The sequence below is a fragment of the Musca vetustissima genome, unplaced genomic scaffold (assembly GCF_032173495.1).
Source record: "Musca vetustissima isolate MV318-11 ecotype Yass unplaced genomic scaffold, APGP_CSIRO_Mvet_v1 utg65974, whole genome shotgun sequence".
Classification (NCBI taxonomy): Eukaryota; Metazoa; Arthropoda; class Insecta; order Diptera; family Muscidae; genus Musca; species Musca vetustissima.
The window spans coordinates 179-23750 of NW_026881506.1; the positions used below are offsets into that span (position 1 = coordinate 179).

Consider the following 23572-nt stretch of genomic DNA (forward strand, 5'->3'; position numbering starts at 1 on the left):
CCCATTAACGCCAAACGCTGTTTTCTCCTTATCTTTCTCGGCGATCTCTACTTGCCAGTACCCACTCTGCAGGTCGAGGGTGGAGAACCATGACGTCCCGGCTAATGTGTCCAATGTGTCGTCGATTCTTGGGAGCGGATAGCTGTCTTTCTTGGTGACATCATTTAACTTTCGGTAGTCCACACAAAACCGGGTGCTTCCGTCTTTCTTCTTGACCAAGACCACTGGGGAGCACCATGGACTTGACGATGGCTCTATTACACCACTCTTTTCCATTTCACTTATCAGCTTCTGTACCTCGTCTCTTTTGGCCCAGGGGAACACTGTTTAATGGGTCGCGCGTCTGCTGTATTGATTTCATGCTTCACCACTGATGTTCTTCCTTGGTGCTCTTTTGTCAACGCGTTCCTCTCGGAAGGTGATAATTGGTGTGTCCACTCTTTTATGTAGCCGTCGAGGTGCTTCTTCTCCATAGCTGCTGGCTTTTCGGTGCTAGTTTCCAAATTAACTACAGCTTCAGCTGGTGTGCATTGTCCAACTTCGGAAAATTGGCAAATTTGCTCTTGCTTGTTTGACAGGTTCAAAACTCTAACAGGAATCAATCCGTCCTCGTTGCTTTTCACCAGGGCATTCGCTATTAGGATGTTACTGTATCTGTTTTCTGCTGGTTCCACCACCCACAACTTCTCGGCTCCACAATCTCCATTCATTGGTACCCATATTATTGCTTCGGCACAGGGCGGTATTATCTCTGGATGGTCCGTAGTCAGACGTCTAATGGGTGTACTTTCATCGTAGCCCACGTTTAACGGAATTTCGACGTTAGACCAGGTCATCACACGCTCTTTCATATCCAGATTGATACCGAAGGCAATCATAAAATCTGCGCCTATTATCACTTCGTCTACGATATCGGCAACTATAAAATCGTAATTCACCGATTTATTGGCAATAGTTAGTCTCAGGGTAATCTTGCCGTGTACGGCCGCGGGCTCCCCCGTTGCTGTGCGCAGTCTGACTCCATTAAGTTGCGTTATGTTTCCCTTTACCAGATCTGATCTTATGATGGACTTTGATGCGCCAGTATCTAACGTCAGAACTCGCTTGTCACCATTGATGTACCCAGTTGTTGTTAGGTTGTGACTTTTCTGTTGTACTATTGCTATGGAGATTGTGGGGCCATCGTCGATGGGAGCCAGTTCATGCCCCGCTGGACTGGCTCGATTTAGTTTAACGGTGACTCCTTGGTGGACTGTTGAGCCATTCTTCTACCATCTTTCGTTGGAGGTGGTGACGATGACCTGGATCGTTTGCGCTTAGCTCTGCATTCGCGCGCAATATGACCTGCTTTATTGCAGTTGTAGCATCTAACCCTGGGCTTAGTCATCCCTGCTAACTTTGTTTCTTCTATTACCTGCCTCATGGCGTCCTTGATCGAGTTAACGGGGTCACGTATGCCATTCACAAAGGTTTCGATTTTCATACGGTCCAGCAATGGGTGATTCTCTCCTGGATACGCCATTAGCACCAAACGTTCCACCTCAGCTGCGAAGTCTTGTAACATCTCGTTTGCCCTCTGTACTCTTCCCCTTAATTCCATAAGGTAGATGTTTTGTTTATGTTCGCCACCGTACTTACGTTCCAGTGCAGCAATAACATCTTCATAGTTGCTTCTAGAAGCGACAGGAATACTCTGTATAACATCAGCAGCACTGCCCTTCAATGCCAGAAGTAGTGCAACCGCTTTGTCGCTGTCGTTCCACGAATTTCTAGAAGCCACTGTCTCGAACTGTAACTTGAAAACATTGAATGACGTAGAGCCGTCGAATACAGGAGGTTTGATTTTTAGCGTGTTATCCGGAACTCGCACCGGACCACCTTTGATTTCCAGTTCCGACATTTTCTTCTCCAGATTCGTAAACCTGTGGTCGTGGGCCAGAAATTTCTCATCCACAGACAGAATCTTCTCGTCGACCGACTGCACTTTCTTATCCAACTCTTTAATTTGGACCTCCACGGTTTCCACTCTCCTTCCAATAACTTCTGTAATTTTCTCGAGTTTCTCGTCAAACATTCTACAATTCTCCGCCTTGAGTTCATCTAACTTTCTGGAATTCTCTTCGAACATTCGTCTCGTGTTTCTGGAATTCTCTTCGAACATTTTAGCCAGCATTTCCCTGAAATCGTCACCCCTGGCAGCTACTGACGAGACTTCCCCACCGTTGGATTCGCCCATTTCCGATAAATCCACTTCATCCTTACTGTCAAACTCATATGTATCGATGTTCATACCACGGCGCTCGAACTCATCCAACAGACGTTTTTGGAGTTCAGCCTTGTTGCCAGTAGAGGACAATTCCAATTTATTCAGCTCCTTCTTCAAGTCTTCCACTCGTAGATCCTTAAACTTCATCGTAGTACTATCGTAATCTCACTTCCGACACCAATTGTTACGTTCTTGGACTTCACTTATTCCCGTGTAGACGTTGTTTTATTTCCCGATACAGTTCGTACCAAATAAAACGCGGGTTCGTTCAGATTACGATTATTACAATGACTTTATTCACACAACTTTACTTTGCACTTTACTTTACACGACGGTTTCAATTCGCGATCTGATTCACAACTGACTCACTGCCTTTCCATTCCCTCTATTTATATGAGCCCTGCCTGTCGCTACAGAAGTTTCTAGACGATCTGGTAACACCTAGATCACGAACAATCTACCAATGCAACAAACACATTGAGTAACAATAACAACAACAAACTTACTGAGTGAACAATAACAACAACAAACTTGAGTAAACAAACTTACAATAACAACAACACATATACAGGCGAGGGAATAACAAAGAAAGAGGAATAACAACAACACATATACAGGCGAGGGAATAACAAAGAAAGAGGAATAACAACAACACATATACAGGCGAGGGAATAACAAAGAGGAATGACGTTTAACAAGAATTGTACGACAATAACAAAATAGAAAATGAAAGAGGAAATGGAAGGATGTAGAAAAATCTATACAGTGGTTGTTGTTGTGAAGTTATTCAAATAAACTGCGTAGTAGAAATTTACATTACAATTCAGTTAATTCTATATCCTCAATTCCAAAACGGATGATGTGCAATTGCAGTCATCTTTCTAAATTAACTAAATGTTATACCAATCTAAAGTTAAAATATTCGTAACAATGAATCATGAAATTTGGAATCAGGATCACTGTTGGGGTGTAAGATCGAAATATGTAGGAAATTTTAAAAATTTTTACTAATCTATATATATACATATATATATAAAAATGGAGCCATAAAAATGTATACTAACTCATCAATTGAGAACGGTTGAACCGATTTGACTCAAAGTTTCTTTCAGTTGTTGGTAATTACAGTGGGAAGGTTTTTATAAAAGAAAATTTTAAGAAAAATCCGCGAAAATCTTGCAAAAATTATTTTAAAAAAATGGCTGGACCGATTTTACTTATAATTTCTGTTATTTGTCTGTAATTGAAGTGGAGAGGTTTTAATGAAAGAACATTTTGAGAAAATCCGCGAAAATGTTGCAAAAATTATTTTAAAGAAACGGCTGGACGATTTAACTTACAGTTTCTGTTAGTAGTTTGTAATTGAAGTGGAAAGGTTTTATGAAAGAACATTTTGAGAAAAATCCGCGAAAATGTTGCAAAAATTATTTTGAAAGATATTAGAATGTCCACACATTTTATATCGAACCTTTATGATTTCATCTCTTCGTAGTTATTCTTGGACATATTTTGGTCGAAAATTGGCAGCGTATAATATCTTTAAGTAATTGTCATTTATGGAAAATTCTCAAAATATGTTTATTTTCTACAATCAATTGGATTGTCATTGCCTTGAAAAAACTATTGTATATTTGTATATAAAAATGAATTGCTGTTCTCGCTAAAACTCGAGACCGGCTGAACGGATTTATCTGATCTTAGTCTTGAAAACCGCGGAAAATTTGAAAAAAAATTACTATGAAGCATATTTGCATTTCCACGAATTTTGTATCAAGCTATTTGATTGCACCACGTCGTAGTTGCTTTGAGATATTTTGGGCTAGAATTGGTAGCGACCAATCCTATAAGCCTTCATTTGTCAATTATTGAAAATTTTCATTTTCAATTGGATTGACATTGTATTTAAACTTTTTTGTTTGTGAAAATACAAAAAATATTTGAGAAGTATATCATTGAATGTACACGCGATCATTGTATGTACACGGTTTTCTATAAAAACCACGTAAATTTTGGGAAAAATGCAAGAATGAAAATCAGAAGACAGTCGAAATAGTGTTCTGATTCTAAGATTCATGTCTAGATTATTTTCTTTAAAATAATAATAATAAGGACATGTTGATCCTAACCTAAAATGTTGCAATGTCATGAGAAATATCAAATCTTTCCTAATCGTTGGTTAATGTCTTTGAACTTATAAACACAACACTTCGCACTTTGTAGATTCCCTAAATCGGTGGGGACAATGTTTCAGTATTATGTGGTAGTAAGTTGTCCATGCTCTGAAAAAATAATGTTCAAAATTACAGACATACCGATAATTAAACGGGAAATATTCATGGCCAACCGAATTCGCTCAACGTCTTTACAATACGAAATTTTGGTTATAAATAGAATTGTTTCCGCAAAAATGTGTTTTACCATCCCGGAATGATATATTACAGCTACTACAATGGGAATGGATATATGTCAAATTACAGCCGATTATATTTAAAAACGTGCTCAAATCCCCCATATCATCGAAAATGTGGAGTACTATTATATAGGCGATATTACAGCCAAATACCGAATTTTAGGTATATGGGGGATATTCGTTATATGGGCGATATTCGAATTCTTGGGCCAATATTGATCATCTCAATTAGGCAGTATTAGTATTATTAAATTAGAAGTAATTCTGTTGAATATTGGGGGCTACCGTAAAAAGTGAACGAAAATGTAACATTTTCAATACCAAATATCTTATGAGTAGCAGAAATTTACAAATTTCAAAGTTCTATATTAAATCATGGAGGGTATAAAAATCTAATTTAATATTACGCTACCGTTATATGGAAGTCTAATAAACATATTGGGGAAAATGTAATTAAATCCGGAAGTCAAACTTATAAGTGCATTTAAATGTTTTTAATTTAAATTGATTTTCCACGAATTCAATTAATCAACGAAACTTTAGAAGACAAAAATAGCAAATAGCTCATAAACATAAAATTTTAGATATTCAGTACTGTAATGTTATTTTCTGTATGTTCGGACAAATTCCAATGTATTACAAAAATCTGTGGAGGGTATAAAAACCAACCTAAAATTACGAAAATTATACATCAACTATATAGCTCGGCAAGACAACGTTTGCCGGGCCCGCTAGTGTGTACTAAATTTGATATAATTTGAATTGTGGGTGAACCGATAGAGTTGGAATCCTAAATCTTGGATTTAGGATCACTCTGGGGGTGAAAGTTTGGGTTTAGTGGGACGTTTTGGACATTCGTACTACTGTGTACTAAATTTGGTACAATTTGAATTGTAAGTGAACCGAAAGAGTTGTAATCCTGAAACTTGGATTTAGCATCTCTGTTTGGGGTAAGTAAGAAGTTTTCGAAATTCGTATTACTGTGTACTAAATATCGTACAATTTGAACTGTAGGTAGAGTTGGAATCCTGAAACTTGGATTTAGGATCACTGTGGGGTGTAGGATTGGGGTATTTAGGAAGTTTTGGAAATTGGTACTACTATGTACTAAATTTGGTACAATTTGAATTGTGGGTGAACCGATAGAGCTGGAATCCTGAAACTTGGATTTAGTGTCACTGTGGAGTTGTAGGGTTAGGGTAAGTTGGAGGTTTTGGAAATTCGTACTACTGTGTACTAAATTTGGTACAATTTGGATTGTTAGTGAACCGATAGCGTTAGAATTCTGAAACTTGGAATTAGGATCACTGTGGAGTGTAGGTTTGGGTTAAGTAGGAAGTTTTGGAAATTCGTACTACAGTGTACTAAATTTGGTACAAATTGAATTGTGGATGAACCGATAGAGTTGGAATTCTGAAACTTGGATTTAGGATAACTATGGGGGTGTGGGTTTAGTAAGAAGTATTGGAAATTCGTACTACTTTGTACTAAATTTTGTACATTTAAATTTGAATTTGGAATCATTATGGGGGTGTAGGATCGGGGTATGCAGGTAGTTTTGTTGGAAGTAGAAGGGTACGAAAAGTACTAAAATGTATTAAATATGGTACCCTTTTTATTAGCGAACAAGAAGAGCTAGAATTCTGAAATTTGGAATGTTGATCACTGATGGAAAGTTAGAAAGATGTGCAAAAGAGTTTTTGGAGATTCGACCTATAAGTGTACTAAAGGTACTAAACTTTACCGAATTTTGTTCCTATTGTATATATATTGAACATATATTGCTGGAATCTTGACATTTTAAATGGAATACAGGTTGGAAAGTGGTGTTGATGTACGGAAATGGTTTAAGACATTCGTACTTATGTGTATAAAAAGTGTAAAATGGTACTAAATTCCGTACTATTTACCTTCAGTTGAGTGTGTAGAGATGGAATCTTGATAATCGGAATTAGCTTTAAAAAATCGTACTTTTTTGTACGAAAAGTACTAAATGGTACTAAATTTGGTGGAAGTTGGATTTAGGTGAACAGATAGAACTGAAGTCTTCAAATTGGGAATTAAAATGACTGTTGGAGTGTAGGACTGAGGTAGATTATGAAATTCGTACTTATTGGTACGAAAGGTATATATGGTACTAAATTTAGTACAATTTGGATGTTGCTTGAAAGGATAGAACTGAAAACCTGAAATTTGGAATTAAGAGTTCTGTTGAAGATTGAGCTATAGAGACATCTTTGGAAACTCGTATTTATATGTACGAAAAGTTCTAAACGGCAATAGATGGATTTGCGTGAACGGAGAGAGCTGGAAACCCATAATTTGGAATAATGGTTGATGTTTGAACATAGAATTGAGATATGGAAGCATATTACCTATGTGTACTAAATAGTACTATATTTGGTACAACGGATAGAACGGATAGAGGTGGACTCCCGAATTTTTTAATTAAAATTACTGTTGGAGTGTAGGATTGACTTATTTTAAGAAATTCTTACGTATAGAAACAAAAAGTACTAAATGGTACCAAAAAGCTTACAAATGAGTGAACGGATAGGGCTGTATTCTGAAATTTTGAATTAATATTACAGTCTGAGTGCAGAATTGAGATATGTCGGTAATTTTTTTAAATTCGTCATTATGTATACTAAATGGTAAAAAATTTGGTACAATTCTGATTCGAGTAAACGGATAGAGATAGTAAACGTAAATTTGGAATTAAAATTACAAGATTAAGGAAGTATTGGAATTTCGTACTTATGGATACGAGAAGACCTAATTGGTACTAAATATGGTATAATTCGTTTCGTGTGGGCGGGAATCCTAATATTTGGACTTAAAAATAAGGCTGAAGTGTAGGATGAGGTAGTTTTCAAAATACGTAATTATCTGTACTAAATGGTGCTAAGTTTAGTACAATTTAGATTTGAGTGAAAGGATAGAGATGAATGGATTTGAAAGTAAAATTACTCTTATAGCAAAGGATTGAGACAGTGTTGGAAATTCGAACTCATGAGTACGAAAAGTACTAAATATGGTACAATTTGGATCTATGTCAAGAGATAGTGCTGTTATCCTGAAATTAATGAATAAAATTACTGTTTCAGTGGCAAATTGAGGCAGTATTAGAAACTCATACTTACGTCTACGAAAAGTAATAAATGGTACAATTTGGATGTTGGTGAACGAATAGAGCTGGAATCTTTAAATGTGGACCTAAGGTTGTTGAGAAGTGCATGACTGAGGTATTTTTGGAAATTTGTACTTTGGGTACACCAACCAAAAAATTTGGTACAATTTGGACTTTGGTGAACGGGTAGAACTCGAATCCTGAAAGTTGGAACTTAGGTTACTCTGGGAGTGTAGGAAAAGTACAGAATGGTACCAAATATGGTACAGTTTAGTGAACAGATAGAGCTGAAATTCTTAAATTTGGACTTACGATTGAAAGCAGGTTTGGAATATTGAGATTGGTCACTTTTCGTACCCATATACGAAAAGTTCGGAATGGTTTCACACAGAGCTGAAATTCTTAAATTTGGACTATTTGAAAGAAGGATTGAGGTACATTTGGAAATTTGTACTTATGAGTACGAAAATCTCTAAATTTGGAACAATTTGGACTTTGGTGGAAGTAAGATTACTTTAAGAGTGTAGGATTAATGTAGTTTTAAAATTCTTACCTATGAGTATGAGAATTACTAAATGGTACTAAATTTAAAACAATTTGGATTTGGTTGAATCTTGAGATTTGGAACTTAGATTACTGTTGAAGTGTAGTATTGAGCTACGGAGACAACTTTGGAAACTCGAATTTATGTGTACCAATAGTAAATAGAAAAAAATTCACAAAATTTTGAATAATATGAATTTGGGTAACGGAGAGAGCTGGAAACCTAAAATTTAGAATGTTGGTCATTGACAGAGAGTTAGAAAGAAGGACCAAAGGGTTTTTGGTACTAAATTTAGTGGAGGTGACGGTATAGAGGTAGTCTTGAAAATGTATAATGAAAAGTTCTAAATGGAATTACATATGGAACCTGTACGTTTTTGCTAAAGTATGGATTTCGGAAAATAGTGCTTATGTGTATGAAGAGTACTTAATGGTAATAAACTTGTTATTAAATGTAGGAATAGAGGTGGAATTCAGAACTATACAACTAACTATACGGTATTCACGATTTCCATATGAAATATTTTTTTATTCCCTTTCCGCATACGAAGTAGCCGGTACTTTGCTAGTATATATATATATACTACGACATTCCAGACCTATTTCTTTATCCTATGTAAATTTCTTGTCAATTGGACAAATTTTGTGTTTTTGGGCACCATTTTCATAAAATCGGACTAATATATATGTAAGCTATATCTACATCCCAAACTTTACACGTTAATGGGTTAAGCTGTTTGAAAGTTTGTTGCATTCAGACAAACATTGTGACTTCAGTGAACTATTGTAAATTAATCTCACATATATATGGGAGCTTTATCTGAATCTGAAATGATTTTGTTCAATTTCAATAGGGTCCTTCGTTATTTTAAATAAATGAGCTGTACCAAACTTTCATCATCTTTACTTTGTTTAGAATTTTATACATGTCCTTAAAAGTACCCATATGTTCATCTCGTTTTCCTTTGGCCTGTTACAAAAATATGCAGAAAGTCAGGGTAACCTTGTAAGTGTGGCGAAGTCAATAATTAATTGACAGCAATTCCGCAATGATCCATATAGTCGGGCCCGTTCAAATTTAATTTTTTTTAATCTGGTTTTTATTTTGAACTAGTATATGCCAGCTACTTCGTTAGTGAAAGTGCCAAATATTTAAACATATCTTAACATATTATGTTGTTTTCATAGAATGTCAGATGGGCTAATTGGAACATTTCCAAACTACTCACATATCTTAACACTACACTGCAAATCCTGACAGCAACAGAAATCTAGCTTTATTATACCCTTCACCACACTGTGGTACAGGGTATTATGTCTTTGTGCATATGTTTGTAACAGGCAAAAATAATCGAGATAGACCCATGGTTCCTTTTGAGAATATGCATAGAATCACTTTCTGAGTCGATTTATGCATGTCCGTCTGTCCGTCCATGTATTTTTGTTAACAAAGTACAGGTCGCATTTATGATCCGATCTGGATGAAATTTGGCACAGGTCACTTAATTGGCCCAAGAACGAACCCTATTGAAATTGGAGAAAATCGGTCCACGTTTAGGCATAGCTCCCATAAGGGTACCCCCCAATTTTCGGTATTTTGGGGTTATTGAGCGCGTTTTTCAACCGAATACGCTGAAATTTGGTACATTGGGTTCTTATTGGGTACTAAATGTCCCCACAAAAAATTATAAATATAGGTCCATTTTTTCGGGTACCCCTTATATAAAGGTACCCCAGTTTTCGGTATTTTGGGGTTCTTGGGCTCGTTTTATAACTGAATTCTCTGAAATTTTGTACATTCGGTTCTTATTGTGTACCAAATTATTCCACTAAAAATTATAAATATAGTTCCAGTTTTTCTGGTAGTCCCCATATAACGGTACTCCCAAATTTTTGGTATTTTGGGGGTTCTGATCGTATTTTTCGACCGAATTGACTTTAATTTAGTACATCGAGTTCTTATTAGGTAGCAAATATCTCCACTAAAAATAATAAATATAGGTCCACTTTTTCGGGTAGCCCCCATATAAGGGTACCCCCCAATTTTCGGTATTTTGGGGTTCTTGAACGCGTTTTTCCACCAAATTCTTTGTAATTTGGTTTGTTTGTAGTCGTATATGGTAACAAACCTCCCTCCTAAAAATTACTAATATTCGCCTCCTTTTAGGGGTGGTCCCCTTATAACCACCTTTTTATACCCTTCACCGCACTGTGGTATAGGGTATTGTGTCGTTGTGCATATGTATGTAACAGGCAAAAATAATCGAGATAGACCCATGGTTCCTTTTGTGAATATGCATAGAATCACTTTCTGAGTCGATATATGCATGTCCGTCCGTCCATCCATGTATTTTTGTTAACAAAGTACAGATCGCATTTATGATCCGATTTGTATGAAATTTGGCATAGTTTCGTCCGATTTCATGTAAATAGTGCACCAAACTCCCAATAGTGGTCCGACTAAAGCAATATTTTGCACAGAGTACTGAATTAGGTCCCGACTGATGTATGAGAAATTTTGTTGGAATCGGTTCAGATTTATATCTAAATATGCTATTTATAGTTTCGTCCGATTTTATGTAAATGGAGCAACATACTGCCAATATTTATCCGATTGAGACAAAATTTTGCACCGCGTACTAAATTAGGTCATTGATGAATGCGAAGTTTTGTTGAAATCGGTTCAGATTTAGATATAGCTCCCATATATAGTTTCGTCCGATTTAAGGTAAATTGCGCACCAAACTCCCAATATTGGTCCGATTGAAGCAAAATTTTACACAGAGTACTGAATTAGGTCCCGACTGATGTATGCGAAATGTCTATATCTACAGGATATTGTAGATATTAACATGTCTTGCATGTACCCATAGTGGTGAAGGGTATCATATAGTCGGCCCCGTCCGACTTTTGAACTTTCCTTACTGGTTCTTAAATTGATATCATTTATTACGTTTTGTACTCTTGTAGTACTTATTTTCAAATTGATTCCATGTTTCATGATTCTAGCTCTATTGGTTCACTCAAATACAAATTTTATCATAGTTAGTACACAATTATACAAATTTCCATAACTACCTATCCTAACAATCCAACAATAAGCTTTAATCCAAATTTCAGGATTCGTGCTCTATCGATTCAACCAAATTTAGTACCATTCTTACTCTCCAACAGTATGTTCAGGATTCCAACCCTAACGGACCAAAATTGTATTAAATTTAGTACCATTTATTTTATTTTTCAATTTAAGGATTCCAACCTTTATCGGTTCACTCTAAATTCAAATTGTACCAATTTAGTAGACATTAGTACATACCTCAATTCTACACTTCAACAGTAATCCTAATTTTAAATTTTTAGTATTCTATATCTATTAGTTCAACTTGAATCCAAATTGTAGCAAATTTAGTACCATCACACATTAGTAGAAATTTCCAAAACTTTCTACATACCCCAATCCAACGGTGATCCTAACTCCAAACTTCAGAATTCTGGCTCTATCAGTTCATACAAAATCCAAATTTAGTACCATTTAGTACACGGTAGAAAAAATTTTCAAATCTTCCTACAGATCCCAATCATATACCCCAACAATGATCCTAACTCCAAACTTCAGAATTCCGGATCTATCAGTTCACACAGAAATCTAATTGTGCCAAATTTAGTATTAAAACTTGCAAAACCTCCTACATACACCAATACTACACCCCAAAATTGATCTTAATTCCAAATTGTTAGTATTCCAGCTCTATCGGTTCAGCTAAATCCAAGTTGTATTAAATTTAGTACCATTTAGGACACATAGGTACGAATTTCCAAAACTACCTACATACCTCAATTCTACAATGCAGTAGTAATTTTATTTCCAATGTTCTGTGTTCCAGCTTTATCGATTCACCTAAATCCAAAGTGCACCAAATATAGTACCTTTTAGTATTTTTCGTACACATAAGTACAAATGTCCAAGATATATCCATGCTACGCATTTGTACCAAACTAAGTACATTTTAGCACTTTTCGGATATTTATAGCTCCTCCGTTTCGCCAATTACAAATAATACCATAGTACTTCTTAGAACTTTTCGTGTCGTTCTAGTACACATTTTCAAGAACCCAGCTTTATCTGATACCTTAGGACTAAGAGTGACCCTCACTCTAAATTTCAAGAGTCTAGCTTAAGCCGGTTCGTCTGGGCGGCGATGAATCGTTAAGTCAGTCAATCACTAATAGTATTTTGTAACATGAACATAGTTTGATATAATTCTGTCATATCTTTTGATTTATTTAAAAACACTATTTTTCCAAATAAAAGTTGATTTTCATATGCATTTAGATATTTCGTTGGAAAAAAAACTCAGTATCATAATAGAGCTTTCCAAAAGTATTAACGTATAACTGTTGTCGTAAAGTATACGACACATAATCCAACAGATTTAAAAGAAAGCATCTGCATTGTACTTTTTCCTGATAAGATATTTAAATAATGCAATAAATTCAGTTACGGTTTTTGCTCTTCTCACGAAACATATTTGCAAAATATAGTATTTCGATATTTGTTTCATACAGAGACCAAGCATGCCTCCGAAATTTACGACTGCATGCAATTTATTTTCTACTTCCCCTTTAGATTTGTTTGTATAGACAATGTATTTCCCCAACACACAATGCAATTTTGAGTTCATGACATACAGAAGCAACACATGTAGAGTTGTGCAGGGAGTAGAGGATTTGAACTGAAGCTTCGGACACATAGATTTTCAATTACTTCATAAAGTTTTTTTTCATATGAATACAAATTGCGAGCGATTGAGTTCGACACTATAATTATTGACAAGGCATTTTAAAATGTAGAAGTCGCACAGAGGGAAACATCTGTTAAAGTAGTTCCGGGTTGAGCTAGGTTGGACCAATCTTTGGGAATAAAGTAAATGGATTCGAAGAAGACAACTAAATCCGTAAAGAGTAGTGTAAGGTAGGGTAAAGCAGATTTCATGATTCCCTACAGAACGTTATATGCTAGAGTTGTTTTAAAGATTCATATTATACAAACATAGACGGAGGTTGGATATTATACCAAGATGTGATAATTGTATATCACACTATTGATGTAGTCGCATACTACTGTACCGTCATATTGTACGTCTTGTTATGGTGTCATGGGCTAAAGAGATCTACAGAATGCTTTGGAATAAACCAGGCATTTCATTGGGATACCCAAAACTTTTTTTATTAACAGACTTTTTTATCTCAGCCTGCAGACACATCTACACAAGATTGGGTGCGTCGGAAGCATCACGTATAGAACGTTCGGATTCGACCGAATTATTTCCAAAAACACATATAGTTATTCCAAATATCAGAGTATTCGGTTTAAAGATTTAGAAAACCGCTTCTTTTTCATAGAAATTTATTTTTTGGCATTGATTTCAGAATGGCATGTGTATGGGATTTTTTAATTTGTTCAAATATTTATCTAGATAACACATTTAATTTCGCACGATTCCATCTCAATTGTCCTCCAAAGATTCTATGACTGTTCTATCTACAGGATATTGTAGATATTATCATGTCTTGCATGTACCCAAATTGGTGAAGGATATCATATAGTCGGCCCCATCCGACTTTTGAACTTTCCTTGCTGTTTTTTTTTTGTTTTTGTCAAAAATTGTCTATCCATGTCTTTGCCAAGTGTACAGGTTTTACCCCTTTGTATAGCTCTAATAGTGTAGGGTCATTTCATCATTGATTTTATTGCTCTTATTTGTTTATTATACAAAGATTACATTTATTATATAAAGATTACATTGCATTTATGAAACTCTTTATATATTTGTATTTCTTCTAATGAATGAAATTTGACCCAGAAAAACATATGAGACATCACAGTGACAACAACATAGAGATGTTGCAATCCTCAGAGAATTTAATATATCGTCTAGCCACACCAACACGAATAAGGCATCAGTATGACAAATGTAACAGGCAAAACTGACTGATTATTCTTTTATTCAATGACGATGCGTCAGACATTTGTAGCGCCATCGTCATTATTAACAGCAGCAATAATAACAAATACCATATGGCGAACAGTTTTCTTGGATTTGTTTTTCGACGTTATTGTTATGAACCATTGTTATATTTTCATTTCACATTTGGATACATTTACAAACAACAAGGATTGTCATGCTGTGCCTACGTAATTCCAAATGTCAATGCCTTTAAATGTCTACGTATTTATTTGTTCGTCATTCATTAGAAATTTGTTTTTGAATGGATGTCATTAAAACGATTATCCCACTTGAATACTAAGATTTGATATTAATTCGAAAAGGATTTATATGATTTAAGCAGGGATTTCTAGAATCTGTACTAAAATTACCACATATTATAAGAATATTTAACATTTTTAATTTTATATTTTATATGTCAGTCTTTAATGGATTTATAGCCAAATGGAATATGATTAGCTATTAAGCAATATTACTAAATGTAATTAATGTTCCAGTAAAACTCAAGTATAACAGGAAATTGTATAGGAAATATTTGCATCCGTACTAAGCAACTATATTATATTGAAAACTTCACAATTCATTTTTATAGAGAAAACTAACTAAATAAATCAATTGGTTCATGTACATACAAGGTCACTTGCTAATATTATTGGAATTAATGTATTATTGTTATAGATATAGTTATTTTAGTCTCAGTCTCTTATTCAAACAAATGGCTCTTTAAACCGATTACAAATCTCTATAAAGGATATTTGTAAAAACTAAATTGTTATTGCAAAATAGTCAGGTGTAATCCCAGTTTGTTGTTTTATAAAAATAACTATTTAGTAGTGGGAACTGTATGGTATTGTACACCAGGTGGTAAGACAGGGAAGACTATTTGGATCTCGCCCCTGATTCTCATCAGTTCCTCAGATTTTTGGTTGTTGTTAAGGAAATTCTTCCCAGAACTTTTCATAGCTTCGTCACTAAAAACAAATCGAAGTACACCTAATTCTGTTTTTACACGATAGAATGGTTCCCGAGAAATTCGTGTAAAAAAGATACTGGCCAAGTACAAAAATAATAAATTGGTTCTAGACCTCAAAAAATAAGTTAAAATTAGACTAAATAATACAAAAAAATATTGTTGTAGTTATTTTAAGAATTTATTTTCGTTTTAATTTATTAAATAAACTAAATTATAGCAAAATAAATTAAAATTTAGATTTCATAAAAAAATAATACCAGAAATTCATTGCCAAAAAACTTAAATAGCATAAAGTTGAACTATAAGAAAAATTTAAACATTAAACAATTTTATTTATTGTCACTGTCTGGTAATAAACGTAAACGTTTGCGAAAGACTACAATAGCACTGCCATCACTGGAATGATTTTGTTGATCATTATCATTTCTAGCCGACTGTGTTGGGACATCAGTAGATTTTTGAACGAAATCAGTTATCTTAGATTGAGTTTTATTTCGCGTTAACCCATTATAAACTTCCCTGTAAGATGCCATTAATGATTTCAGTTCACGTTGAAATTTGGCAGCTCGTTCCTCGTCATGATCATGTTGTTCAAAATGACTACCTAATTTTGTAGCGAGATCAAGACCTTCTTTAATTAGAGATGCTTTCAAAATTGCACGATCTCTTTCGTCACTGTCACTATGTTCTTTATCATAACGAGTCTCAAGGGTGAGATCTATAATTTCATTTTCGCTCAAGCTTTCATCTACCAACAATTCTTCTACATCTGCTAACGATAGGTCATCGAATCCATCCCCACCGATTGCATTGGCCATTGTTATTATATCAGCAAGTTCAGCGTTATTATCGATAACAGGATCTTTGCATTTTACGCATTCTGGCCAAATATTTTTCCAACACGAGTTCAAAGTTGATGGCTTTAATAAATCTAACGCGATCTTGACTTGATTAATGCAGTCCATTATAGAAAATTTTTTCCATTCATCTATGACTGATGATTCCTCATAATTATCAAGTTTTTCTAAAACATAATGAAATGAATTTCTTATGTAATACGTTTTAAACGTAGCAATTATCCCCTGGTCTAGTGGCTGTATAAGGGAAGTGATATTATGCGGCAAAAAACAAAATTGTACGTTTGGGTGCTCCAAAACTGGATGGCCTGTTGCATTGTCTAGAATCAAAAGAACTTTAAATTCGAGACATTTTTCTTTCATGTAGCACCTAACTTCTGGGATGACGTGCTTCTGAAACCACTCTGTGAAAATTGCACTGGTTACCCAAGCCTTTTTGTTCGCCATCCAGTGTACAGGCAATTTATTGAAATCTACACTTTTCATGGAACGTGGTCTTAAGGCACGATGTACTAGGAGTTTTTCGGGAAATTCTTTAGCAGCCAATTCATCAGCGGGTTCAGTTTCTCCCTTAATTTTTATATTGTGGAGAGCGTGTCTTTTTAAAAAACCAGTCATCCAACCAGTACTTGCGGAAAATGCATGTTGTTTTGACTGAGATGATGTATCTGGATCAATTTTCCTGGATACGTTTATAGATTCTTAATGCTGTCTGCTTGATAGCAAGTCCGTCTACTGGTATTCTCTTTTGGGATTTGTCTTCTATCCAGATTACCAAAGCTTTTTCCATTTTCTCTTTAACAACATCCCTTACATACGATGATGACTTTGCACTTAATTTTGTTCCAGAACATACTGATACTCTAATTGCAGTTTTTTTTATATTTTTTTTAATTGTTCTTACAGTAGCTTCATGGATTCCGAAATTATTTCCCACAACCGTTGCAAGTTGATCTAAAATTTTGATTTTGGTATCTAAGCTGATCGCTTTCCTCATTTTTAATGCAGGAGAATTTTGTAACATGGGTGTGGCTACCAAAATATATTTTATTAATCAAAAATGCAAAAATCTAAAATTAAATATTTGAAACTAAGCTGTTATTGGTCTACCAAAATTATATGAGCTTCTACTTTATTATACTTAGCACTTGTTAAAAATCAGCAAAAACTAACGATCTTTCAATTATAATTGTCAAATAGGAACTAAATTGTGTGTACAATACATTATGTACATTTTTACTTTTTCAATAATTCGGGGAATCCCGCATTTCCCGTAAAACAGAAATTACGCATACATAGACATAACTCAGAACACACACCAGAATTATATAAAATGTTGTCATATCAGAAATTCATGCCATGCAGGGTTGTTACTCTAATTAAGGCAGGGATGTTTGAGCAAAAGCATTCCAGAATTTTCTTCAATAAATAAATAGTTCATGTAAAAAAAGTAATTTTGTTTTTTTTTTTTGTATTCGTGTTATTTCAAATTATGTCGTGTAAAAATAGAAATATTTTTTCGTATTTACTCGTGTTATTTCAAATTCGTGTAAATATAATTCGTGTAAAAACAGAATTAGGTGTACTTACGTTACTTATGACATCACCTCACTGTGAAGTTCGTTGGTATCTGGCATCGTGGTTAACAAGGCATGTGAAAAAATTCATACTTTCCTCACTGCTATGTGTCGTGCGCTTTGCGACCAATGCACATAATATACACCTAAGTCTGTTTTTACACGGTCTTTCTGTACACGGTTTTGATATAACACGGTTTGAAAATTGAAAATTTTTAATTTTTTTACACGATTTTTTCCATTTAGCACGATTTTAAATTTTATGTACATAAATTTTCTTGTCAAATTTATTTTTTGCGAAGTATGTTCATATCACAAAAAAGTATTTATGAAAGAAAAAAGTCTGAAACCATCGATAGTATCGATACAACAACCACAAGGAAACGATAACACAAACGCATGTCGTTTCCTTGTGGTTGTTGTATTTTCGATAACATATAACGCGACGGATGGTTCAACGCGAGCATTCTGCACTAATATAGGGGAATTCCCTTTATGTGCATACAATAAAATTTACTGGTCAGAGCAATTGAAACGTGTTAATATTTTGTGAACTGTCAATGCAATAAGACGTGCTTGGAAAAGACATTTTTTGCAGGCAAATTTGATTTTCCATTAAATTTAATTTTAACGCATTAAGATAAAAGGTAAGCCAAAAAATATTTTGTATTTATTCAATTATTTATGTTTTTTTAATTTTGTTAAATATTTTATGTATCCCTAAAAGGAAATGTCAGATATAAAACTAAAACTAAAACGGAAGGCAATTTCTTTGGAAACCAAGATTAAAATTTTAGATCGCCTTCGAAATGGAGAAGGCTCAACTGCTCTTGGTAAAACGTTCGGTTTAACTGAAGCCACAATAACAACTATAAAGAAAAATGAAATTGCAATTAGGCAAACGGTGATTTCTGGAACGAACCTATCTGTTAAGTCTTCATCACACACTAGAGACGCTGTTAAAGAAAAAATGGAAAAAGCACTCATAATATGGCTGGAGGAAAATGCTCAAAAAAGAATTCCCGTAGACGGAAACAATATCAAACAGCAAGCATTAAGGTTCTGTAAAATGATAAAAGACGAACAACCGTCTACATCCCCACAAACAACTGCTGAGAAGAGCTACGAATTTTCTGCAAGCACAGGTTGGATGAGGAGATTTCTCCATAGGCATGCGCTTCATAACATAAAAATCAAGGGCGAGATTGCTTCTGGAGATCAGAAAGCCGCCGAAGAATACCAACTAAAACTTAAAAAATAATAGCGGATGGTGGATACAGTCCAGATCAGGTTTTTAACGCTGACGAAACCGGTCTTTTTTGGAAAAAAAATGCCGAGAAGAACATATGTGGCCCAATCGCAAAAAAGTGCTGGGGGTTTTAAAGCTGAAAAAGATCGAGTCACATTTTTATTGTGCAGTAACGCTTCTGGTGATCGGATTTTAAAGCCCCTGCTTATCAATCGTACATTTAAGTCTCGAGCAATGAAAGGTGTCGATTTTGATACATTGCCGGTTAATTGAATGGCCAATAAAAAAGCATGGGTGACGACTACAGTTTTCACAGACTGGTGCATTAAAAATTTTGTGCCAGAACTAGAAAAAATTTGAATGAAAAGGGCTTACAATTTAAAGTTCTTCTGTTGGTAGACAACGCACCCGGGCATCCTCCGTTGGAACACGAAAATGGGCTTAACTCTAGTTTAGTAAAAACGAACAGATTTTTCTGAAATTTTTCTCAGAGGTAGGTATTTTTACCCTAATTATGGGGATATCTTTTTTTCTTGGGGAAGTTCGGGTACAGGTATCCGGTTGTATCCGGTTCTACGGATCCGGTTAATATATCATTTTAACCGGATCCGTAGAACCGGATATAACCGTGTACCCGTACCCGAACTTCCGGGTCAAATAACCGGGTAACCGGTACGTCCCCCGGGTCAAATAACCGGGTACGTCCCCCAAGAAAAAACGATATCCCAATAATTAGGGTAAAAATATCTACCTCTAGAAAAAATTTCAGAAAAATCTGATCGTTTTTACTAAACTAGAGTTGTTCCCGAAAATGTACAAGTTTTGTTCCTGCCACCAAATACCACACCCCTAATCCAAACACTGGACCAAGGAATTATCGCAACATTCAAAACATATTATATCAAACGAACATTCCAGTACATTTTGGGCACTTTGGATAGGGATAAAACTCTAACAGTAATTGATGCCTGGAAAAAGTTTTCTATCAAAGATTGCGTTACACATGCTGCTTTAGCATTGTCAGATTTACGACCATCAACCTTAAACGGATGTTGGAGAGCAATTTGGCCAGATTGTGTAAAAAGTAAAAATCCTGTGGAGAAAAATACAAACGAATATCTCAATATAATTGCTTTAGCACACGCAGTTGGTGGGTAGGGTTTTGATGACTTGGTATTAGATGACATTGATAATTGATAAAGTTCTTAGCGAAGACGAAATATTACATTTTGCCTCACAGAATGCTGATGTTATAGAAAGCAGTGATAGTGAAGAACCTGAAAAATTAACTGAAAATTTAATTCAAGAAGGGCTTCAACTTGCAAAAAAATTAGGACACCATTTCGTCAAATATGATCCCAATGTCGAAAGAGCTGCACAATTCCAACGCGAGCTGAATTCTTGTATGGCTTGTTACAAGGAATTATACAAAGAGGTAGCAAGAATTGGCGAACAACGGCTCATAACAGAGTTAAGTCCAGTTCAAAATTAGTCCAGCGATGATAGTGAATGTATACGCGTTCGAAGCAATCGAATGCGAATAACTGATGACGACAGCAATTAAATTTATGTTGTTGTATTTATGATAATCACTTATTCTATTTTATTTTTTACCTTAAATATTGAATAACCTATTCTTTTCGTTCACAACATAGTTTTTTTAGTTCCTGAACATCCCATACATTTAATTTATATTACTTTTAAGATTAGAGTGCAGATCTTTTTTATCATTAATTACTATGATTGTGAAAATAAGCATTATATATTTGATTTAATAAAATAAATATGAATTCTTGTTCTTAAAAATTCTTGTTTTTCACTAATTTTAATAGGTTTTATAGATTAGGAACCAATCACCCATTTTTGTATAAGATCAATGTCTTTTTTTACAGTTTTTTTACACGGCTTTTTCTGAAACCAGTCTACCGTGTAAAAACAGAGGTAGGTGTATTCCTTTTCTTTATACCCTTCACCACACTGTGGTACAGGGTGCTATGTCTTTGTGCATATGTTTATTCCATTGGAGAATATACATAGAAACGCCCTCTGAGTCGATTTACGCATTGTCTGTCTGTCCATATTAAATTATAAACAAAGTGCAGGACGCATTTATGATCCGAATTGGATGAAATTTGGCACAGGTCACTTATTTGGACCAAGGAGAACACTATTGAAATTGGAAAAAACCGGTTCATATTTAGATAAAGCTTAAGACAAAATTTTTCATCGGGTACTGAAATTACTAGAAGGTGGCGTCAATAAGGTTTTGTTAAATCTGTTCAGATTTAAATATAGGCCTCATATATATGTTCGTCCGATTATATATAATTGGAGCACCAAATTGTCAGTATTTGTCCGATTGAGACAACATTTTCCAGTTTGAACTCGGTGAAGTTTTGTTGAAATCGGTTCAGATTTAGGTATAGCTCTCATATATATATGTTCGTTTGGACAGCGTACTGAAATTACTGCAAGTTGACAACCGTGAAATTTTGTTGAAATATATATATATATATATATATATATATATATATAGTTTCGTCTGATTTTGTGTAAATGGTGCACCAAACTCTCAATATTTGTCCAATTGAGACAAAATTTTGCACAGCGTACTGAATTTTCGTCCAATTTCAGCTAAGCATATATTTTTTCTTACATTGTATATAACGAACTAATTTCCCTGTTTCTATATATAATATTTGGTTGTTCTTATTCTGATTACAGGATCGTAAATATGATTTATTTTATTGACGTTATCTAAAAATGTTACGTAATAATTTAATTAAGTCTATAACTCCGTATATCCATTCGGAGCTTCCGTTGATATATTCGTAGTGAAAGTGAGATATGATTGATAACATCATTATTACATTATAACACAGTGGGAAAACTTGAACTGCAACAACAGGTGATGCGTAAAATCTATAAATGTAATCACATATATTAAATCGACATACACTCTATTCATTAAGTTTAATGTTCAGATAACAAATTGTGAAGCATTGTACTAATGATATTCATTTACAAAATGAACTGTCTGTTCAAAAATATATACGCATACCAAAATCGAATTAATTATTCCATTAGGCGAAATAGTTGGGCGATTTAATAGAACATAAATAGCTTTTAATGTAATGAATGGTATACAGGGGAACAATATAAATAATTAGTTAAAATTAAAAGATACACCTATTCACTATAAATTTGCATAGAATATGCATAGAATCACTTTCTGAGTAGATTTATGCCAGTCTGTCTGTCCGTCCATGTATTTTTGTCAATAAAATAGAAGTCGCATTTATGATACGATTTGTATATTTTATGTAAATAGCGACGAAAGCCCCTACATTTCAATTGATTTGCGTAGCGTCAATTGAGTCAAGAATGATGTGTGCTAACTTTCGTGAAAATCGGTTTAGATTTAGATATAACTGTCATAAATATTTTATTTTCGTCCGATTTAAGGTAAATGCTGTACTAAAGTCCCTGTATATCTTTCGATTGGGACGAAATTTGGAAATCGGTTCAGATTTAGATATAGCTGACATATATTTATATATTTTCTTCCGATTTTATGTTAATGGACCATCAAAGCCCCTACATTTCTTTTGATTTGCATATATATATATATATATACGTCTGATTTTATGTAAATGGTGCACCAAAGTCCCTATATTTCTTTTGATTTTATGTCGCCGTTGCATAATTACATGGAATTAATTATGGAATTTTTCATAGATTTCAGAATTATATGTCTATGGAATTTTGTAATAGGTTCAAATATTCTATTTCAAAGGTCCTCTAAAGATGATATGTATGTTCTATATTAGCGCCTCTTGTATGTACCCATAGTGGTGAAGGGCCCAATCCAACTTTTGAACTTTCCTTACCTTTTTTTATTTGACTAAACTTAATTTCTTATTATAAAGTAAATTGAAAATGTACAAAAGCATTGGATAGAATTAAGAAAAATATATAAATATGAATTAATTTTTTGAAAATATGAACATCATTTATTCATCAAAAATACCATTACACCTTAATAAAATCGATTAATTGATTTTAAACAAAATGCTATGAAAATGCGGAGAATGCAGAAAAAATATATATTATGATTACATAAAATTATTAGCATTATCTAATGTATGTATTTGTAAAGTAAAACCAGTGTAAAGGAAAACGCTCAACAATTGGTATCACTTATCCATTTTAAATGAATATCTTTCGCCTTTGCCAAGACTTTTGTAACTAATCTACTCTTAAATGGTCACAACCGTTACAAATCTCAATTTAATGGTATCTGAGTACTCCGTTATTTTGTAGCTTTCGTTGGAAAAAGGATAAAAACATGTTGCGGCATCCTTTTTTCCTTATGAAACGTGTAGCCCATTTGTGGTAACGGTCAGAGAGATACACAGTTTCCTACGGCAATACACGTTTTGCTTTTTCTCTCTCTTTAATTTCATTGATTAATAAGATAAATTGTGTTACTATGGAATACAAGTGTCATTGTTTGCATTTAACTTTAATGATATTAGTCTTGAAAACCGTGGGCAATT

The 23572-nt window shown here is 34.3% G+C and overlaps 1 protein-coding gene across 1 annotated transcript; it reads left to right on the forward strand.

Moving 5' to 3' along the window:
* Positions 1 to 18645: 18645 nt before the first annotated feature.
* On the forward strand, positions 18646 to 20505 carry LOC133327392 (tigger transposable element-derived protein 1-like). The gene is made up of 3 exons (XM_061535951.1): positions 18646 to 18668; positions 19811 to 20163; positions 20216 to 20505. Exons 1-3 carry the CDS (start codon positions 18646 to 18648, stop codon positions 20503 to 20505), a joined length of 666 nt encoding a protein of 221 aa, XP_061391935.1.
* Positions 20506 to 23572: the final 3067 nt, after the last annotated feature.

Excerpts from the sequence above, each read along its gene's own strand:
- LOC133327392 (XM_061535951.1), top strand. The coding sequence starts at position 18,646 with ATGAAATTGCAATTAGGCAAACG. Across the intron at positions 18,669-19,810 it reads AAATTGCAATTAGGCAAACG|AGTTGTTCCCGAAAATGTAC; the intron begins GTGATTTCTGGA and ends TTACTAAACTAG. Across the intron at positions 20,164-20,215 it reads TGCTTTAGCACACGCAGTTG|TTCTTAGCGAAGACGAAATA; the intron begins GTGGGTAGGGTT and ends TAATTGATAAAG.